Genomic DNA, 20,559 nt, shown 5'->3' on the forward strand with positions numbered 1-20,559 from the left:
GTAACGGTGACGCCGCGTATTCGGGATTCCAGCAATTTCATGCGGCACCTAACGGCGAGCGCAGGAAACCTCGCACGGAGGTCGGAGCCCTGCCGTGGTCGGAGCAGACGCTCCGTCCGTAGCCTTCGTACTGCGATCGGGTGCGCTTCTAGAACGACGGAGCCACCATCTGCGAACCTCCGCACGGCCGAAAAAATTTGCGCGTTTTGCAGTTTTGCGGCGACGAAGAGCCACATGGATTAGGAATCTTCGCATTGCAAAGCTGCGACGACGGCAATAGTTGTGTTCTCTATTTCTTGTACGAGAAAGGTATTCTTATTTTTTCTTTTTTTCAAGGCCAGGATCGGTTGTTGTTTGTGTGAAGAGAACGCGAACCTGTTGCTTGTACTACATTTGAAGTAAAGCGTTGCAGCGAACTTCAGCGAGTTTTCGTTGGGGTTGTTACTGCCATCGTGATAACGTGCAGCGTATATATGCTGCAATATGGAGTTTCATGTGATAGCCGGAGTGGTAATGCAGTTTGTGATGCCAGTGCCGCCACCGTACTCAATCTTTCCTTGATTAAAGCTTGCATATCAGATACATGCGGCGCACAACGTGGAACTACCGCGTATGGCACACAGTGAAAATCGGGACACCGGGGTTTCAGGTGCTCCCGGGTAACATCGGTAACTCATTCTATGTTAGCACAACATGTATGCGCCAGCGTGCACAATAAAACTAGGGGGGGGGGGGGGGGCTAGCGGCACCCCTTGTTTACGGCCTGGACACGCTACCCGTGTACTTAATGCAAATTAGTAGGCGCTCATGTAACAATGCGTAATTATCAAAGAAAATATACCTCATATCAGTGTCTGAAGGCAATCGGCAGTTCAGAGGAGAACACAGTTTTGCGCACTTAAAATGCAGGATACGTGAACTATACATTCACATGAAAAATTAGTTAGATTCATGCAGTAGGTGAGTTAACATTAATTTACACAGAAACGTTTTTCTTTTCTTTCACAGCAGCCATAAGCAATATGTACGAAGACAGCGGGGAGTAATCAGTCATGGTCAAGCCACACATCCCAAGCCATAGCACATGGTGTGAAAATGTGCGTTTTATTGTAGTAAGTATGTCCTTTCGTTTCTTATCTATCGTTTTTGTTCTCCACGAGATAAACAATGGGCCAACTATTACAATGACCACGGCTAAGCGAAGCAGCAGTCACATTGGGCCAATCATGAAAGTACAATAGATAACAGGAATGCAATAGTAGCGGGAAAGGTTCGCCACAGATCCCTAGTGCATGCTCGGTGATAGAGTGCAAAGCTTGATTTTAGGTTCGCTTCCTCTTTGGACTGCAAAGAGCGTGCAGAGTTTGCGTCTTCGACGAACGAAAATGTGTTGATGCAACAACGAAAAAGCGCGCGCTGGCTGAGCATTTATGCGCTTGCACAGCGGCAACAGCTGATCGAGCAAGTCGGTTCGCTGCTGCGAGCCATGTTAAACGTGCCAAACTGAGCAGGTAGTAAATTTTCGCCAATCCTGGCGAGGCCTGCTTGACGTATCTGACTTCGCCGGCCGCTACCGCACGCTAAAAAAACGGACTATTCGCGCCTTAAGAGTGAATCAAAGCAGCAGAAGCGTGCTTGTATTTTCCCGACAATCCAGCACTGCACGAGTACTTCGGTTCCATGACCAATGGGTTCAAAATACATCGGTGATTTACATCAGTACCTCGTGCGGATCCGCTGTCAAGCCAAGGTTTGCACACACAGTGCGACCACTTCAGCCTCATTACCCACTGTGCCTCTCTCAGATCGGCAAAAATTATGTGCTCGGCATCAGCTTTCCTTCCACACAACAGCGCAAACCGGCATCACACTGCACGAAAATCATCAAATACAGCGGTTGCGCGGACGCGGGGACCTCAGTGCATCCGCCATGCTGCACAGTGTAGCCTGACGCGGCCAGATTGCGCAGCGCCCCCTGCAGTTCATTTGAGTTGCGAATAGTCCGGACTACCGAGGAGCAACGCGCCTATGAAGAGCGACTGCGAAAACAGATGTGAGAGTGCAATTGTCCACCGATCAAGACATTTTGTGTTCGTACTTGGGTCAAAATTCTTTGTCATGTCTCTGTCGTGTGCTAAACAGCTTCGCTGGTCATCCACACACACTCAGTTGTTCGCCTGACTATGATGATGATCTACATGCATCAATATTGAAACGGGGCGTTGTAAGACAGCCACCTGGCCGGCTTTGTGTATGTAGCGGCGGCGAGGGGAAGGCGGCCGCCGTGTGGCGTAGGCGGATACGTCCGATGGGCTCATGGAATCGAAAGGCGGATGCAGTGAAGCACGACGTTCAAATTCTCTTGGTTGTCTGGCCTGTACCATGGGTTTTGAACGCAGAGATACTGTGGCACTAACCGGGCGGGAGACGGTGATCTTCGCGCTGGGCCATGAAACGCGGCTCGGGTCGGCGTTGCAGGCACCGTATCCACCTGCGCATATCTGATTGGCGCAGCAACAGGAGTGTTGTGAAAGGTGGCATGTACTTCGTGACTTGATCCTGGATGACGTGCTGCAGCGTGGGCGTCAACGAAGAGGAGGGCGTCTCTTGTGTCAGAGAAACCAATGAAAATTGGCGGCCCGCCTTTTCAGGAACAAACTGCTTAGTCTGCACCATCAACGAAGAGTCATCCGTAAGGTCCCTGTAGTCATCTGCACCAACAGCCAAGCCAGAGAGAGAGCCTACCAGTGAATTGCGTGTGTGGCGAGCCGCTGCTTCCGCAACTCATCACAGCTCTGGCAGAGGGTTACTACTTCAGACAAAGTGCTGGGGTTCTTTGGCAACAGAATCTGAAAGGCATCGTCGTTAACCCCCTTTAAAATATGCCTGATCGTGTCGCTAACCGCTATTGTCGCATCGACACGCTTGCAGAGACCCATGCCTGATCGTGTCGCTAACCGCTATTGTCGCATCGACACGCTTGCAGAGACCCATGTTATCCTCGATAGAACTTGTGAATGTCTCATAGCACTGCTGCGCTCGCTTTCGCAAACTTTGTTCGGCGCGAAGCTTGCGGACTGCAGGCCGCCCAAACACATCTGTGAAGGTGGTCTTGAAGGCCAACCAAGTCGATAGGTCAAGTTTGTATTTGCGGTACAAGTGCGCAACGTCACTCACATAGAACATAGCGTTGTTCAGTTTCGTATCCTCGTCCCACTTGTGGTTGAGCACCTTTCCATAGGAGGCGAGCCTGTCTTCGACCTGCTGAAAATGACAGGGTCGCGCTGACGCAATGCAGCCGAGCAGGCCACGGCAGGCATCGTGGCCGTTGGACACGGGGACGGGTCTTCCGCCACGACAGGAATGGATGCTAGAGTCCTGCTTGAAGTTCTATGTTTCAAGGCGTACTCCGCACCTCCACCAAATGTGACGAGGTTTATCGGAGCCGTCGGGCGAAAGCCAGAAACACAGAGGCAGCAACGATTGGCGAACTGGATGGGCGGCAGCTGGACGTGCGAACTGGCCTCGCGACGTGCGATGACGACGGCCCTTTCTAGCGTGCCCATCTTCTTCTGGCTCCGAGACACGCGGTGGCGTTGGAACTTTCTACTGCCGTTCTTCTTTACAACTTGGTTATTCGCGTAGAATGGCCCGTATTTTGTAAAAACGCGATCAGTAATATGTGGGACTACCGGTGTATGTTGCAACTGGCCGTTATCTGCTCCGTACCACCGCCAGTTGCACTTGGCACCTCGAAGAGCCAGGATGAGTGTCGAGTGAGCTCCTGAACAACACTTTGCAATGTGGTGAATGTGGTTTAATTAACGGATCACGGACTCCAAAGATGTGCGACGTAATGTTAACGTATATCCATTGCATTTCCGCTAAATCGCGACAAATGTTTTTCGTGACGCTCTTGAGCAGGCGACCATATTTGACACAAAAATCTCAGAATGCCTTTTTTCTTCGAGAGCGCGAGAGGCTATGACTGGGAGATTTTTGGCGGCTTGATTATGTCGTCACTAACCATTTATTTAACTTGTATCCTGACTGCATCACGATCGTGTGCAGAAAAGCAGTATGAACTGGTCGTGCTCATTCTTCGGCAATGATGTGTTGCTTCGCTGTTGACTTTTACCGGATGTTTGAAGAAGTCGAGAAACATTTTGAATACTCTTGGAGAATGCTGCATAACTCTTCTTGCCTGTGTTTTGGCTGGGTGAGGTTGACGTCCAACTTCGAACTGTCGTTGACAGTCGATAACATCCCCTGTGATGACTCTGTTAATCAAAAGGCATTGGCGATTGCAAAAAGGCTATAGCAAAACGTACTGTCACATTACACAACAGTAAAGAAACACACACGGGAATGTCGTCCCAACACCAGCTAACCATTTGAGGTGATCGCAGCGTGTTGACGATTAGTAGGTTTTCAGTGTGGCACATACACATATCGAGGGATCGGTGAAGAAGTCTGTCCTCTTGTTAATTATAATTATTTCTATACAATGGATGTCGCCCACAACGGGTGGGCCACGAAGCGGGAGCTACATTTCGTGCCAACGCCGCCTGCCTCTTTTAGATGATTGCCGCATGTTGATGATCATCATGATTGCCATACTATGGTACTCACCTACAACGGGGCACTGGCCGAGAAGCGGTCGGAACATTTAAACTAACACGCGTGTAGAAATATTAAGAAATGAAGAAATGAAGAAATACAAGTATATATGAGCTTTGTCACATTGACGTAGTAAGGGTACGCGAGAGAACACGTGCGCCCAAATTTCTTTTGGGCAAATTTGTAACCTTTCATTAACTTCTTCCCGAAAGCTTCGCATCCCATAAATTCTAACCATGTGCGTTGGTTCCGGATACTTGTTAAAATGCGATTTCTAGGCGAACATTTGCCACTTTGACAGTATCAATCTGTCTAGCTATCTATCCATCTACCTATCTAGCTGCCTACGTCTTTGTGCTCTCATTGTCGAGTTAATTTGGTGTGTTCCAAATTTTGCATAGTATGAAAAGAGTGTATGACGAACATAAATGATAGGTCATGACATGAATATCATGACATGTGTGTCATGTAGGTCTTGAAACAGCCGCCTATGTCTTCAATCTCTCATGATCGTTTCGTTAACTTGGTATGTAAGTGCAATGAATTCGGACATGGGTAATAAGTGAAGGAAAGACTACAGAATGATGGTAGACGTCATAGTCATGAGCATGACTTAGCAAATGTGACATTGACTCAGCGAAAATGATGAACACTCAAAAACCACTTGAATGGCTTCGCAAGTGTGCACTAAGTGAAGGAACCACTAAATGATGATGATTGAAGTCATAGTCCTGAGCATGACGCAGCAAAAATTACAATGACTATGCAAAAATGATTAACACTCAGAAACTACTGGAATGGGTTCTGACATCGGTACTAAGTGAAGGAAACACTAAAGCATGATGGTAGAAGTCACAGTCATGAGCATCAATCAGCAAAAATGACAATGACTATGCAAAAAAAAATGATGTACATTCAAGAACCACAGGAATGGGTTCGGACGGGGGCACTAAGTGAAGGAAACACTAAAGGACGATGTTAGAAGTCATAGACATGAGCATGACTCAGCAAAAATGACAATCACTCAGCGAAAAGAGATTACCACTCAAAAGCCACTGAAATGGGTTCCGACATAAATGATAGGTGACATGAATCTGATGACATGCGTGTCATCTAGATTATGAAACAGCCGCCTACGTCTTGGTGCTCTCATGGTCTTTGCATTAACTTGGTCGGCTCCCCACACTCTGCTTCGCATAACATGGATTCCCACAGGGCGTGGGATCTGCCGGCTTTTTTTCCCTGTATATTTGCTGTGCTGCTGGGCACTCGGCTGCCGTGAATACTCTGAGCTCCTGTGTAAGCTAGGTGGCATTGTATCTGCGACGTCGTTGTTGGCATAGATTGCGTCGATGCTTTTATTGTTGTTCTCGACCAACCGCCTTATTCTCGGCGCATATTATATTTTGGATACGTTGCATGTTGGAGCTTGGTCATCATCATTGTCATTCACGCCTCTTTTGTGCCACCGACGCTGCTATTACGAGCATGAAAACGAGGAATTTCGCAAACAATAGATAGTGTCGTCTTGTCGACAACAATTTCTATGCTATGCTCAAAATGTCATCATGGTCATCGTCTACAGTTGCGCTTGCTCAGTTTCTGAAATACATGCACTGGTGCCAGTGCTCTTAGAGTCGGCACAAAGCCTTGAAATAATTGTTCACCGCTGCTGTTGCAATTTCATCGGACTACGTAGGATGTGCGCGTTTTTTTGTGTGTATGTCTAAATATAACCTAAATAGATTTCGCGTGACGTTACTAAAATTTTCATGAAATCAAGAAAATAATTCACCAGCTCTTCCCCTGTCGAGAAAATGGGCGTAAGCGAAGCTTGTCGTGTGTGTATTTCACCTTCGTCAGGGCACCGTAATGTTCACGCCCTGTCAGGGTAATAAAACATAAGGGTATATTAAATGTATACATCGAGGGAAGGAAACGTACAACGCAACGGAAGGAGAAGTTGCACGAAAGGGAAACAAAAGTAGAAAGAAAGGGAACAAAAAGTAGTAGGAAATGGAAGGGAAAGTAGTATGTCAAGTACACACACGACAACCTCTGCTTACCCCCATTTTCTCGGCAGGGCAAGGGCTGGTGATTTTCTTTCTTTCTCTCTCTCTATCTCTCTTTCTATTTCTCGCTCTCTCGCTCTCTCTCTATCTTTCTCTCTCTCTATTTCTTTACTTCTATTTTTTCTTTCTCTCTATTTCTCTCTCTTTCTCTATCTGTTTCTTTCTCTGTTTCTTTCTCTCTCTTTTTCTCCCTTTATTTTGTGTCTCTGGTATGTGGCATTGAGCTTGAACCTTTCCTGCCCTATCACCAGGATCGGCCCACTTTTCAGCGTGACACCACCACCACTACCGCCAAAACTTGTGAGCCTATAAAGGTACGCTTAAAAAGTTCCGTGATAGCGAAGTGGTTAGCGCGTCTGACTGCAAAATGCGCACTGCTCCAGTAAAATGAATTCGAATTGTAGTGATGACGGTAGTGGATAACTTTTTTAAGCGACGCTTTATGGGCTCACAACTGTCGGCGGCGGTGATGGTGGTGGTGGTGTCACGCTGAAAAGTGTGCCGATCCTGGTGATGGTGCAGAAAGGGACCAAGCTCAATGGCAGATACCAGGGACACAAAAGAGAGAAAGAGAATGAGAGAAACAAAGAGAGAGAGAGCGATGGAGAAATGAAGAGAGAGAGAGAGAGAAAGAAATAAAGATAGAAAGAAATAAAGGTAGAAAGAAAGAGACAAAGAGAAAGAGAGAAAGGGAGAGAGAAATGGATGGATGGATGTAAAACTTTAATGAAGGTCCTGAGGCTACGCGACTCAGCGCGCAGCGGGCCGCTCCCACGTTGGGACAGTCAGGCCATGCCCGACCACCGCATCGTGGGCCCTCTGGACAGCCCATAGTTGCGCCCCGGCATCGGGGCTCTTGATAGCGGAGAGCCACTTGTCCTCATTTATTTGTTCCGTGCCTCGTAACGAGGGGCAACGCCAGAGCATATGGTCTAAGCTAGCGAAGTCATTGCAGTGCCTGCAAGAACTACTGGCATAAGTGTCGGGATAAAGCTTGTGTAATAAAGCCGGGCTGGGATACGAGCCTGTTTGCAGTAATCTGAGGGTCAATGCCTGCGTCTATTTAACTTCTTGTGAGGAAGGGGAAAGTCTCTCCTGCCGAGATAAAGTACTGCGTAATTTCATTGTATGTTGTCGGTTGATCTCTGTTCTCCACCACTCCTGGCTGGCCGGGGAGTTCTCCATGGTCGCGGAAAGCGAGACCTCGCGCCTTAGAGTGGGCCAGCTCGTTGAGGTTTGTGGGGCCTCCCATGATGGATCCCATGTGAGCGGGGAACCACGTGAGAGTGTGGGTGGCAATGCTTTTACCGTCGAGGATGCGACAGGCTTCTTTACACACGGCGCCAACGCTGAAGGCGCGGATGGCTGCCCTGGAGTCGCTGAAGATGTTGGCATGTTTCTCGTCCAGGAGGGCCAAGGCAATGGCCACTTGCTCGGCCGCACATGACGACGTGCTTCGTACCGAAGCTGCGTTAACGGTCGAACCTTTGTGGTCGATGGACACTACTGCGAAATTTTTGCTGTTGCCATATTGGGCCGCGTCAACGAAGCAGCTGCCGCCAGGGAGTTCTGTCACCCTGCGTAGGAGCGCCACGGCCCTGGCCTTCCTTCTTTCCACGTTGCGCTGGGGATGCATATTGCGTGGGGCGGGGGATATGATGATGTGGTCTTTCTGCTCCTTCGGAAGGCCCTGGTAGGAGTATTTGACTTTAGCCGGGGGGACGCCCATCTCTGTTAGGAGTCGTCTGCCCGCCGTGGTGCCGGAGAGTCTGAGAATCTGTGCCATTTCTTGTGCTTCTGCAATTTCTTCTAGTGTATTATGAATACCCAACTGCAGAAGGCGGTCGGTGCGTGTGTAGCTTGGTAGTCCGAGCGCGCTCTTGACCCCCCTCCTTATCATGGCATTTAGTTTCTCTCGCTCGGCCTTCTTCCAGACGTGCATGGCCGCTACGTACGTGAAATGGCATAACAAGAAAGCGTGGACTGGCCTTATCAGATTCTCTTCACTCAGGCCTCTCCTTTTGTTAGCTACCCGCTTGATTAGACCGATGACGCTATCCGTCTTCTTTGCTAGTTTGTGAATGGTGATGCTATTTGTGCCCGCCCCTTCGAGTGTCATTCCCAAGATTCTAATGGACGCGACTTTGGGAATCGGATCTCCGCACTTGATGTAGAGATTAATGTCGATTTCGGTGCGGGGTTTCCAGTTCTGTGGCTTGCGGCCCTTTCTAGTGGAGCTGTATAGAAGGAGTTCCGATTTCTTTGGGCAGCACCGGAGTCCCGTGTCTGTTAGAAAGCGCTCTGTAGTGTCGACAGCTTCCTGGAGAGCGGCTTCGACTTGTCCGTCACTGCCTCCCGCGCACCAGACAGTGATGTCGTCCGCGTAGATCGTATGACCGATGCCCTGGATCTTGCCTAGGTATCTCGAGAGGTCGACCATTGCGAAGTTGAAGAGGAGCGGTGAGATGACTGACCCCTGGGGGGTGCCTCTTCCACTCAGCTCCATTTTCTCTGATTCCAAATCTCCAGCCTTGAGGATGGCGCATCGTTTGCTCAAGAAAGACTTGACGAAGGCATGGAAGGAGGAGCCCAGGTCGAGTGGGGAGATGGCGTCGAGAACGAACTCGTGACGGATGTTATCAAAGGCCTTCTCCAGGTCCAAACCAAGGATGGCTCTCGTGTCCCGAGTGCAGCGTTCCAGGATTTTGACCTTGATAATCTTCATGGCGTCCTGGGTGGAGAGGCCTGGCCTGAAACCTATCATGTTGTGAGAGAAAAGGTCGTTGGTCTCGATATACTCGGCAATTCTGTTATGGATGGCGTGTTCGGCCACCTTCCCTACACATGATGTCAGTGAGATGGGGCGGAGGTTGTCCAAGCTCGGCGGTTTACCGGGCTTTGGGATGAGTATGACCTTCGCCACTTTCCATTGTTCCGGTACAATTCCCTCCTCCCAAATGCGATTTATCTCATTTGTGAGAAACTCGACTGATTCGTCCTCTAGGTTTCTGAGAGCCTTGTTGTTAATGTGATCAGGGCCGGGTGCCGACCTACCATTCAGGTCATGTAGGGCGCGGCGGATTTCACTGACTTGGAAAGGCTCGTCCAGCACAGAGTTCAGCTTCCCTTTGTATACTGGGTATGGCGCCTCATCGGCCACAGTTTTGAGTGGCAGGTACTTCTTAGCTAGCGTCTCCAGCACTTCTGCTTCCGAAGACGACTTCTTGGCTTCGTGTAGCGCTTTAGCGAAGACACTTCTCTGGTTTGATTTGGTGCCCGAGTCGTCGAGCAAATGTTTCAGAAGATTCCACTTCCCTCCCGTGCGCATCTGCCCTTCGATTGAATTGCAAATTTCGTCCATTGCTGCCTAGACAAGTCCTGGCAGTGCTCGTCTATCTGTTTGTTGATCTCGGCTATCTTTTTCCTGAGCTTGCGATGCAAGCGTTGGCTTTTCCACCTCTCGAGGATTGATTGCTTGGCCTCGAGTAGGTGTGCTAGCCTGCTATCCATTTTGTCTGTCTGCAGATCCGTTTCTATGATTTTGGTGGTGGAGCAGACGTCTTGCAGAATTAGTTCGGACCACTGGACGAGGCTCTCGGGCTTTTCTCCGCGGGCGGCGCGGGCCTTGCGAACCTCACGGAATTTGTCCCAGTCAGGGACCGAGAAGGCCTTTTTTTCTTTTCTGCTCCATTTGTAGGCTGGTGGCCGTGATGTAATGATCGCTACCGAGGTCTATGAGCAGACTGGACCACACGGCTGAGCCAGCGTTTTTAACAAAGGCGAGATCCGGGACAGAGTCCCTGGTCGAGGAGGTGCCGCGTCTGGTGGGAAAGGCTGGGTCCTTCATTAGAAAAAGTCCCGCATCTCCCGCCTCCTGCCACAGGCTTCTGCCCTTGACCGTATCGTGCGGGTAGTTCCAAGCGTGAAAGGGGGCGGAGAGAGAACGAAATAAAAGAAATCACCACGAAGGTTAGATACACACACGACAAGCTTCACTTACCCCCATTTTCTCGACAGGGAAAAGGCTGGTGATTTTTTTTTTGCCCTGTCACGAGGCAAGTCTGAGGATTACGAGGTGATCTGACAACGACAAACATAGTTGCGCGTCGCCGATAACGACAATGGTCGCCGTTGGCGTAACGGAATCGACGGATGGAGGCATACCCAACTTCGAGCATTCAACTACCGGAGCAGTAAAGATAAACAGGTGCTGCTGTCGACTTGGTGGTTGTCCAACGCTGACTTGGCCCACGTCAGTGCACGACAGGTGGACGTGCAGCGCTATAGAAGTGTAGGACATGTGTAAATACCAGCATCAGATTGGTAAAGTCGTATCTATTGAGTGCTTACCGTTTCCAAGGCTTCAAGCAAGGCTGGCGCAATTTTTCGAATGTGTTGGCTGTGGAAGGCCTTGTCTGCGCCCTCCACTTCTCGGGCGAACACGTTTTCATCCCTCAGCCGTTGTACCAATTTGGAAACTGCATCTGGTGGTCCAGACACAGTCACTGAATCCACGGCGTTGTGGCAGGCTGGTACCACTCCGTCACAACAGCGTCGTTTGGCCTCTTCCCACGTCAAGCCTAACAGAAAGAAAAAAAAAAAACAAAGTAAAGTGCACTGACATTTATTAAAGCCAAGCTTTTTTTGAGAACCCTCCTGGACTTTGATTACCGACATCGTTGGTGTTGTCTTACTGAATAGCTCACAGAAACAGACAAAAAAAGCACTATATGTACGATACTGGGACCAAACCGCGGTCTCCCAGCTCAACAGTCTGATGCTCTAAACGGAACAATCACACGCATAGTTGCCTTGTAACAGCGCGAATCGCGCATAACGTCGCGTAGCACAAGCGGTAGCACATGCACTCGATCATGTGTGTGCGCGCGTCCGTTTCCTTTAGGCAAAATAAACAGCGATAAATTGGGCGAATTGTACGCAATCTCAGCCCTGTATTTTTCGCACATCTCCTCATCATTCTTTCCTCGACAAAAATCGGACATCGCTTCCACACTCGCGACATCACTGCGTTCACGAAAGCTTCGCTTCACATAAAAACTTTACCATGTGCGTTGGAGCTACATAGTTATTTTTGCCTGCATTTTAATTAACGTGGCACAAATGGCCTGCATATAGAGTGACTACATAATATAGCATGACATTTTCTAGAATAATGTTAACGTTAGTCATTCATTGTTAAGTAAATCACAACACTTTCTAGCAGCACAAATAAGAAACACTTCCAAGGTTTTAACGGAGGTACAAAATCATGTGCGCCACCTGGGATACACTATGGAATATTACTTAACTTTCGTATTATCACAAGGCAGAATAGCGGTGATTCATGATCGGAGAGGTGCCTTCGACGATGCCGTATGGTCCGTAATATTTCGACAGAAATTTCGTTGAAATTCCAGGCGTGGTACAAGGTCCGAACAAGCCAGACAAATGGGCCGGAAGCGGAATTCGGGTTGATATTGTCGCAATCAGGACTCTGTTTCTATCGTTCTTGATCGCAAGAGGCGAAATGGCGGGCTAAAGGCCAACCTGCGTGCTGCGAACTTTCGCGACTAATTTCACGTGACGAAAAATACAGCGTGAAGCGTCGCCGCGAATTCGTCACACCACACCCCATGCAACCAAGTGCGGGCGAACGCAGCCGACCATGCGGCCGACGCAGCCCGCGAGGAGTCATTGTGGCCAGACGAGCTAGGCTACGAAAGCGACATTGGCGAATGAAAGCAGAAGACAAAAATGCATCTAGACTAATGCTTTTTACACGTAAAATAAGATAACTGGCCTGAAAAAGTGTATAAACTTTTTATATTACGCGACACGTCGGTATTTTGCCAATACTATCCCTTGTCTGTGGCCCTGTGTTTGTTTACGGCTCACTCCGCTCGGCAGCTACGGAGTTTTTCTCCCATCAGCTTCCGCTTTCGAGCCTGCCCTGTCATCGAGTTAACACGGAAAGCTATTATGTGACGACAGATATGGCAATCGTCCGTTGAAACCGTCTTCTCCAGTTGAAAAAGAACTTGCTGCTTAAAAAAAGCAAGGAGAGAAGATGCGATTCATGGACTAGCGGCCATAGTCGTCACTGCAACAGTTGTAGTCAACCGACTTTTCAAGAGAAAAAGATCCCGACAAACCCGGCACGCACCATGCACCTAACAGTCGCCCCTGCCCGTCGCGCCGTAATTGTCACCACGTAGAAGAGGTTTAGTCCCCCCCCCCCCCCCTGCCCGCGCGGTGCCACACAGGTGCAACCAATTTGGACTATTGTCGTGCCGCTGCGTCGCGAGAGCTGGAGCAAGGGTATAGAAAAGGCGCGCACCCTAATGATGGGTCCCGTACGTTATCCCGTACGCAACGCTCTCTTTCGTCTTTTAATGTAGCTAGCCGCCCATATGCCGCACCTACGCGATTCTTAAGCTCGCGTTTTCTAGGATGTGCCAGTGATCTATACCCTGCAAACTTCAATCAAACGTCTTTTCAAAACACAGTGGTACGCAAGGCCTGATGCATGGCCTTTCATGGGCAGAACATCATCGGGAAGCGAAGCCTCTAACTACATAGAGTAAACAAAACATGCAGTGAGCACATATTATTTACTAGAACATTGAGGCAGAACAACAACAAGGAGGAGAAACGGCGCTGGAAAACAAGCGTTTGAAGCGAAGGTAGTAAATAGCCCAACAGTAGCCAAGCGTCAACAGCAAAAACTCCTCCCGACGAACGACCAACGGAAGCCAGCCTGTGTGCTGTGGTTCGATTGGCCCACGCTCTCCGCTGCGCCCTACGACTTCCGGTGTCGGCGGTTCGCTGGGCGGCGAATATCAGGAGGGAGTGGTTCGGCGGCGAACAGCCAGTTTTTGAGGTCGGCGGCGGTTGGCCGCCGCCGAAAGTTCGTCGCTTTTTCGCTCCATGGAGGTTGGCCTTACGTGACGCCATTTCTCGACATCCTGTTTGTGGTTGAAACGGGAGCACAGTGCTATCAAGCACCGGCGTACTACCCTTCTAGTCTCGGAGACCACACTCGGACTTTCCGGTAGTTCCACGATATAGCACAGCGCGTCTAGAAAGAAGTGCGAGGGATGAGCCTGTTGCTACATGACGCATTTCTCATGAGCCATGCATTTCGGAGGCCACGCACAGGCTTCGTTGCGGGCGGCGCTAGATGGCGCCGAGCGTTCTTAGGGTAGCGCGAAAAAGAATTCCCGCTGCAGTATACGCCACGTTTCGAGGGTGGCAGTATGTTGTGTCGCTATATTGATTCAAAGCTCACGCATTACGATCGTCGGTCATCGTGAGATGGGCTATGCTGTAATTTTTGACAAAGCTAGGCATTCCTCGTTAAAGGTAGTGTGCGGGCGGCGCTCGTACGTCTTGAAGACGCCTGCGTGCAAAAAATTATGGGTGCGAAAATACGTGCAGATATCGGAACTCAAAGTTCTAGGTACAACAAGAAGCCACTTGAGACCTTTTGGCTGGTCGCTGCGTCGATATAAGGAATTTACCCGAGCGGCGAAATGGGCGGCTTGGCGACGGTCGGAACAGGAGATGGCAGATGCAGGCGAGCTGGAGAGGAGACCCAAAAGAGGAGCGAGCCAGGCATCCTTGCGCTCTTCTGACGTAAACTATCGATGTCAACCGAGGACACTGCCTAAAAGGTAAAGGGGCAGGTATTCTCGACTGGAGAGGAGAGCGTGACATAGTGTCTTCTTCAGTGTGCTTACAGCATGAGCGGTTGACAACGCCAGTGTCGTAGTCTTGGATGCGAGAGCCCAGAGGGTAAGGCGTCCAGACGGTTCTTTCAAAGAGGACAAGCCACTAAGGGTGTGATAGTCAGTTGGCACGTTGAAGGCCAGCTGTATGAATAATAGTGAAACATTATGAGTTCTAAAACGATGGTCAGGACTCTCTTACTATAAGGCTATATTATGCGCTGCTCTTCGGTCCATACAGGACTGGCATAAGCAATTACCAACTCGGAGTCGCCATTCATGCGGCGCGCATGTACAATGCACAGGCCATGCCGCTGGCAGTGACGGAAGCCTCCGTATGTACTTCAGTTGAAGTAATCTGGTCGTAGCGTCGCGGTATAGGCGGATATAAGTGAGTAGACGGCGTAAGATCATGAACGTGGGTATCGTATGCAGAAGACCATGATAATAGGTCGTGGGCGTCACTTTTTATGGTATCGAAGAAAATTGGCGAACAAGGCGTCTGAAGTAAGAATGGAGGCCGATGAAGGCATGGAGTTCTTTAGTTGTCTTTGGTTTTGGAAACACAGTTATAGCGCAAACTTTTGATAGGCAGGGAAGGAGTCCATCTTTGGACATGACGTGGCTAAGAAACATTAGCTTGTGCACGGAGAACTCGAACATTTTCAGGTTCAGTTGCAGGCCAGCGTTGGTCAAGCACGTCAAAACTGCTTAAGGTGGAGATGATGCGTGTTGAATTCGTGGGCGAACACAACGAAGTCGTCGAGCTAACATAAACACGTGCTCCGTTTCACGCCTTGTAAGATATCGTTCCTCATTCGTTCAAATGCAGCGCGGCATTGAATGGTCCAAAGGGTATTACGTTAAATTCATATAAACTGTCTGGAGTAATGAATACGGTTTTAGGGCGATCAACTCCTGCCACCGGGACCTGACAGAAGCCCGAGCGCAAATCGCAGGGATACAAGGATTCATCGCCTTGCTAGATGTCCGATGCGACGTCGGTGTGCGGCAAAGGATATACGCTTTTCCGTGTTATCTTGTTAAGACGGCAATATTCAACGCAGAAAGAAATGCAACTATCGTTTTTTGTGCCGCGGCCCACCAGTGATGAACATGGGCTATTGAAGGGTCGAATGACGCCGCGGCGAAGCATACCGTCGATGTGCTTACTCACACCGTACGGGCGAGGCCAGCATGGCACTTTGGACCCAGTATCGATGTAGAGCCTGACGGCCGACGTGCGGCCAAGAATAGGTTTACCGACATGGAAAGACCGAAATTTGGCAAGCAGGTGAAGAATCTGATGGCGTTGTTCGGAAGTAGAGTCATTGATAATGAAAGCATTGAAGGCGTCAGCTGATTGCGGGGCCGAAGGCAGTGATATCTGGGTGAGACGAAGCATCCGGCACGTCGATAATTACAATAGCACCAAGGGGCTCAACACGGACAAGCGCATCACTGCATGAACCTTCAGTGTTGAAGGAAATGGAATGCAGACAGCTCTGGAATTGAAGCCCGCCGAAATGACAGGCATCACAAAAGGGATGGTAATGGCCTTATGGGTCATGAAGAGTTCCGAGGGAGTTACGGGACACGATACACGGAAGACTACGAGCGGCGACATGTGGAAGGTGAACGCCGTGCAAATAAGGGGTGCTTGACGTTCTTCAAGTCGCAGCACCTGAACCAGTTGTCAAGGCGTGTATGCTGTCAAGCGAGGCAGAGCTAGAACAGCCGGAAGTCTAAGCGGCTCACACTCGAGCCGCGTACTTACGATACCGCTGGGTTAGTGGCTGAAATGTAGGCATGTACAGTTTAACTGGCCTTGTCTAAGCGCTCTAATACAGTGGAGCTGTATACGTCTGTCCTCCCATAGGTTTTTAGATGTCCGTGCCTCAAAACGCCCGTGCCCTCTATGAGGGGGAAAATCAAACTACTCAGGCATGTGCTGATACCTGGCGCAGCAAGAGGTAAACTAAGAAACAGCCCAATACTACATAACGCCACCCTCTAAGAGGAGGCGGAGCAAACCAGTAAGGCATGTGCTGACACCTGGCGTAACAAGAGCAAAGCTAGGACAAGGGCGGCCAGTAACAGCGAAGATCGTGCCTGAGAGACTGTTGTAAGCAGCGGGCTCGACAGGAAGACAGGTGCCGCGAAGCGACGCAGGTACCAAGCCAGTAAATTGGACGAGCGCAAGGGTGCGTATGCGAAATTTCCGAGGGACTTTCTGGACAGACATTTTGGATTCAGTTGTGCCGTGTGCCTTTGGTTCGACGACGATTTGATGGTGATTGGTTACGTTCGAGATGTCGCGAAGCGTGAACTGAGGCGGTTTTGACAGCTACCCCAGCTCCTGATTTAGCCAGCTGCTCGGTTTGGCTGTGCCGACGGAGTGCTAATGGCCGTAGCACGCATCGATCATTTTGTGCGACAGGTGGTCGCTAACAAATCACTGCTGCATTTCCGTGCCTGCGCAAGGCACCGAATGGGCAGTTAATATGTTGCGCGCGCCGATATGTGGAGCCCGCGTGTAGTGCGTAGTGCCGAACAGCTGTTCTAGTAATCCACATTCACATACTGGAAAGGCTGCGATTTTTTATTTATAACAATTCGTGTATTTTTATAAATACTTAAGACACCCATAATGAGGGTTTTCTCAGAAGAAATGGAAAAAACCAAGGCTTGACAGGAACATGAATAAGTCAGGTTTAAACATACTGTCACATTGAGTTAACGGTGAGGAACTACAGCGGCACAACGCTAGTAGCAAAACTAACTGTTTATTGGGCGAACCTGCGTCCGGCAAACAAGTAAGACTGAACAGAAAATAGCGGCGACCAGCGCACTCGTAGATCCTCGAAATGTGGTCCAGGGTCAAGCGCGGTGGCTTTTAGATTGCGCTTGTTAAAGGTTCCAGCATAATCATTGGTGCCCGCCTGCATTCCAGAACGTGCTACACAATTCATCTCGCGCATACAATGTGATTACACAAGGCTTGCTGACAACAGACTACGGATAGAACCAGTGATAGCATTCGAGAAACTTCAGATATAGAACGGCCCATCTTGCGCTTGGCGATAACTTTGAAAATTCGTTAACTGGTGAAAGGTGGTCGCCGGTAAAGATAAGTACACGTGACAGTAGCAACGTATGAAACTGGTATAGCATATTACACAAGAACAATATGATTAAAATATGAACTCCAGGCTAGCGATAGTGTAGGTACAGATTCCATGTATATCAACATATAAACCAATCCAAACATAAAACAAAATGCATCGCGAGTGTCTTTCAGTGAAAAAGAACTGATTTGAGGTGAGATGTAGAAGCAGTCAGTGTAGTTTTAAATTTACATTATTACTCACTCGGTTAGTTATCGTTTTGGAAAGAATACTTGAAGCAGTTATGACGCGTCATGACACTCACGTCTAACACTCATGTCTCTGGTCACTATGACTCATGTCATGACTATGATACGTCATGTCGTTTCCGAATTATGTATCCACATGAAAAAGAAGACAACGCCCTAGTTTCAACCTTATCGTCTTTTATTAGACGATAGCAAAATTCAGGCCGTAAAGAACGATTGCGTTATTACAAACAAGGTTAATTTGCAGTCTTTTAGAGAAGACAGAATATTTAATACGTAAGGTGTCTTGTATGTCTTCATGTTCAGAGAAATGTAGAACACTAGGAAGCAATTTCTTATGAACGAATCAATGAAGTAGAATGAAACTTTCTAGGAAAAAACTGTACTGTATTTGGTGGCAAACTTTCCCTGGGACAGCACATATCAAGCGAACGCTGACCGAACGTAGGGGAAGTCGAGCATTCCAGGGTTCTTTTGACGCAAACTTCCGTCAAATAATTTAACGGCATTCAATACAATCGCTATGCGAACTTTCTTTATAGAGTACGAAAAATGTTAACTTTTCAAGAATGCTTCAGCAAATTACTACACCAACGGTCACTGTTTAACCTCGAATTTATTATACACAAATATTGTCGAATCTATAGACAAGAATTTAGAGCCGTTCTCCGGAGCCGCCAATTTCTCGCGACGGTGGCGCCATGGTGCGAGCATTGGCTGTGTACTGCGGGCAACGCGAATCGCTGCACTGGCGGAAGCAAGCGCGGTGGCAATGAATTGTTCTTCAAGCAAACCGTTGACGTTTGAAATTGATAAGCGCATGCTCAATTCACTTCTGCATTATGTACGCATGACGGACGCGGTAGAACACGTGTCGGATCGAAGGCACGTTGCTACTCCTTAAAACCGTGAATAGCAACCACACAAACAAGCGCCACGCACGAATAAACAAACACGCTAGTTAGCCGATTCCCGCAGTGCACGCCTGGTGTCGCGAGTATACGAGCGCGCCGGCAGCCTGCGTGCGAGTGTAAAATAATCTGGTCTATGTAGATCCAGCCTGTAAAATGTTCTCGTGCCTCTACTGTAGGCCAATACTTTTTCACGATAGTCATTGTCTGTTTGTGCTGTAAGCTTAAATCCTCGTTTACGGTAACGGTCGAAGAATAACCGGTGCTATCAAAACTGGGGATCGAGTGCGGCGTACGATTTTTGTATGCTTATATTAGCACTCTTAAAGTTTCTAGGGTAGTCGATCGGCCAGGCGCCACAGGTTCTGTGGCAACATTGCTTCAATGCTAGTCGCATTAATGTCGACATTCAGCGTGAGACGGTTCTTGCCGTAATTTTTTTGTCTCATAAAACAAAGTAAGTTCACTGCTCACCTACGGCCGCCATGGATCCCTTCGGCAAGTCGCCCAGTTCCACGCAGCGGCCTCGCCAGTAAGCACACATCACGGTCTGCTCGGCCGTCAAGCATCCGTCCGCGTAGGCGCAGGCGATCTCGCCCAACGAGTGACCCACTATGCCGTCCGGCCGAAGACCTACGGCGAAAAGCACATCTACCAGCGCTACCTGTTGGCCAGTAAACAAGAAAGCGCCGGCATTTTTCTGTGTATCACTCGCTGCAGGTTTCTGCGAAAAACAGTACAACTACGAGACCCTCAGCTTTTAAGAGCGAACAAAACAAATGTGAAGGCAGCAGTTGAGTGGGAATCCTCGTTCCTCTTACTTGCGTTTACAAGCTTAATCAATAGACGCTTACTGCTTTTGAATGTACCGACACTGTGTCACGATGTGCGGGGACTGTGCTTGTAGTGACATTTTCTATAGCGTGTATCTCTGGTTTATTATTCTTATTTATCCTGTTTTCTTGTCTTTGTGTTCGTCATTACCGCTGTTGCACCATGTTACGCAACGCACACATTGACGCCACTTTTTCTTATAGGCTATAATGTACTTAGCGTCACTGTGCTACAATTTGAGAATTAGTACTGCAGTCTTAACGGTTATAAATTAACCAACACTGTACCTGCTTCAATGATGGGTCAGCACAGTTCAAGTATTGCTACAGACGTCATTGCTTGAGTATTAAAAATACTTGCAGGGTGATGACCTCACCTGAATTGCTGTGATGGAGGCGAATACTGAAGACATGGCATCACTATAATTTTCACTCGTCACTTCCCTAATCAGGTCAATGGAGAATTGGGATAGGACCTGGTGCGACTTGTTTAGTGATCGTGCAAATACATCAAACTCCATCATCTGCCGCGCCATTCCTCTCCACTGACATCCAAGGCCTGTGAAAATGAACCAAAGAGGCCGCTCCTTCAGCAGCCGGCTCGACTATCTTGACGACCTGCTTGTCGGATCCATCCACGGGCAACAGCATAAATCCCCGGAACGGGAATTGCATCACGCTGGGCTGGCCGACGAAATTCAAGAGAGCGTAGGCCGAATCCGGGTACGGCCCTCAGCTTCCATGCGGTTCATAGTCATCTGCGTTTTTTTTTGTATTGGTCATTAGTAGAACAGATGAGGGTTATATTCCTTTTCGTAAAGAATTTATTTATGCTGTCTCGAACAGAAGTATCACGAGAGGACAAGAAACAAACAATAGTACTGAGTGCACCTTGATTTGTAGGGGAGGTGCTTACCTATGTTTTATCTGAGTTGCCCTATGATCTTCTAGCGCGACAATGGGGGAAGTAACAAAAGGTGCTTCGTGGAAAATGCAAGGTAAGTATACCTGGTAGCGAAG

The 20,559-nt window shown here is 48.8% G+C and overlaps 1 protein-coding gene across 10 annotated transcripts in view; it reads right to left on the reverse strand.

The window, feature by feature from the left end:
• Window positions 1-20,121, reverse strand: part of LOC119444370 (fatty acid synthase-like) — a 648,066-nt gene extending 627,945 nt beyond the window's left edge. For all 10 annotated transcript variants that reach the window (XM_049663304.1, XM_049663305.1, XM_049663303.1 and 7 more), the window contains exons 1-3: window positions 19,917-20,121; window positions 19,181-19,370; window positions 11,043-11,272 (exon numbers count right to left, since the gene is read on the reverse strand). In XM_049663304.1, coding sequence (XP_049519261.1) covers window positions 11,043-11,272; window positions 19,181-19,370; window positions 19,917-20,075 — 579 coding nt within the window. In that variant the 5' untranslated portion in view covers window positions 20,076-20,121. The remainder of the gene's footprint in view (window positions 1-11,042; window positions 11,273-19,180; window positions 19,371-19,916) is intronic.
• Between the last annotated feature and the right edge of the window lie 438 nt (window positions 20,122-20,559).

Source organism: Dermacentor silvarum, chromosome 3 (genome assembly GCF_013339745.2).
Source record: "Dermacentor silvarum isolate Dsil-2018 chromosome 3, BIME_Dsil_1.4, whole genome shotgun sequence".
In the NCBI taxonomy this organism is placed as follows: Eukaryota; Metazoa; Arthropoda; class Arachnida; order Ixodida; family Ixodidae; genus Dermacentor; species Dermacentor silvarum.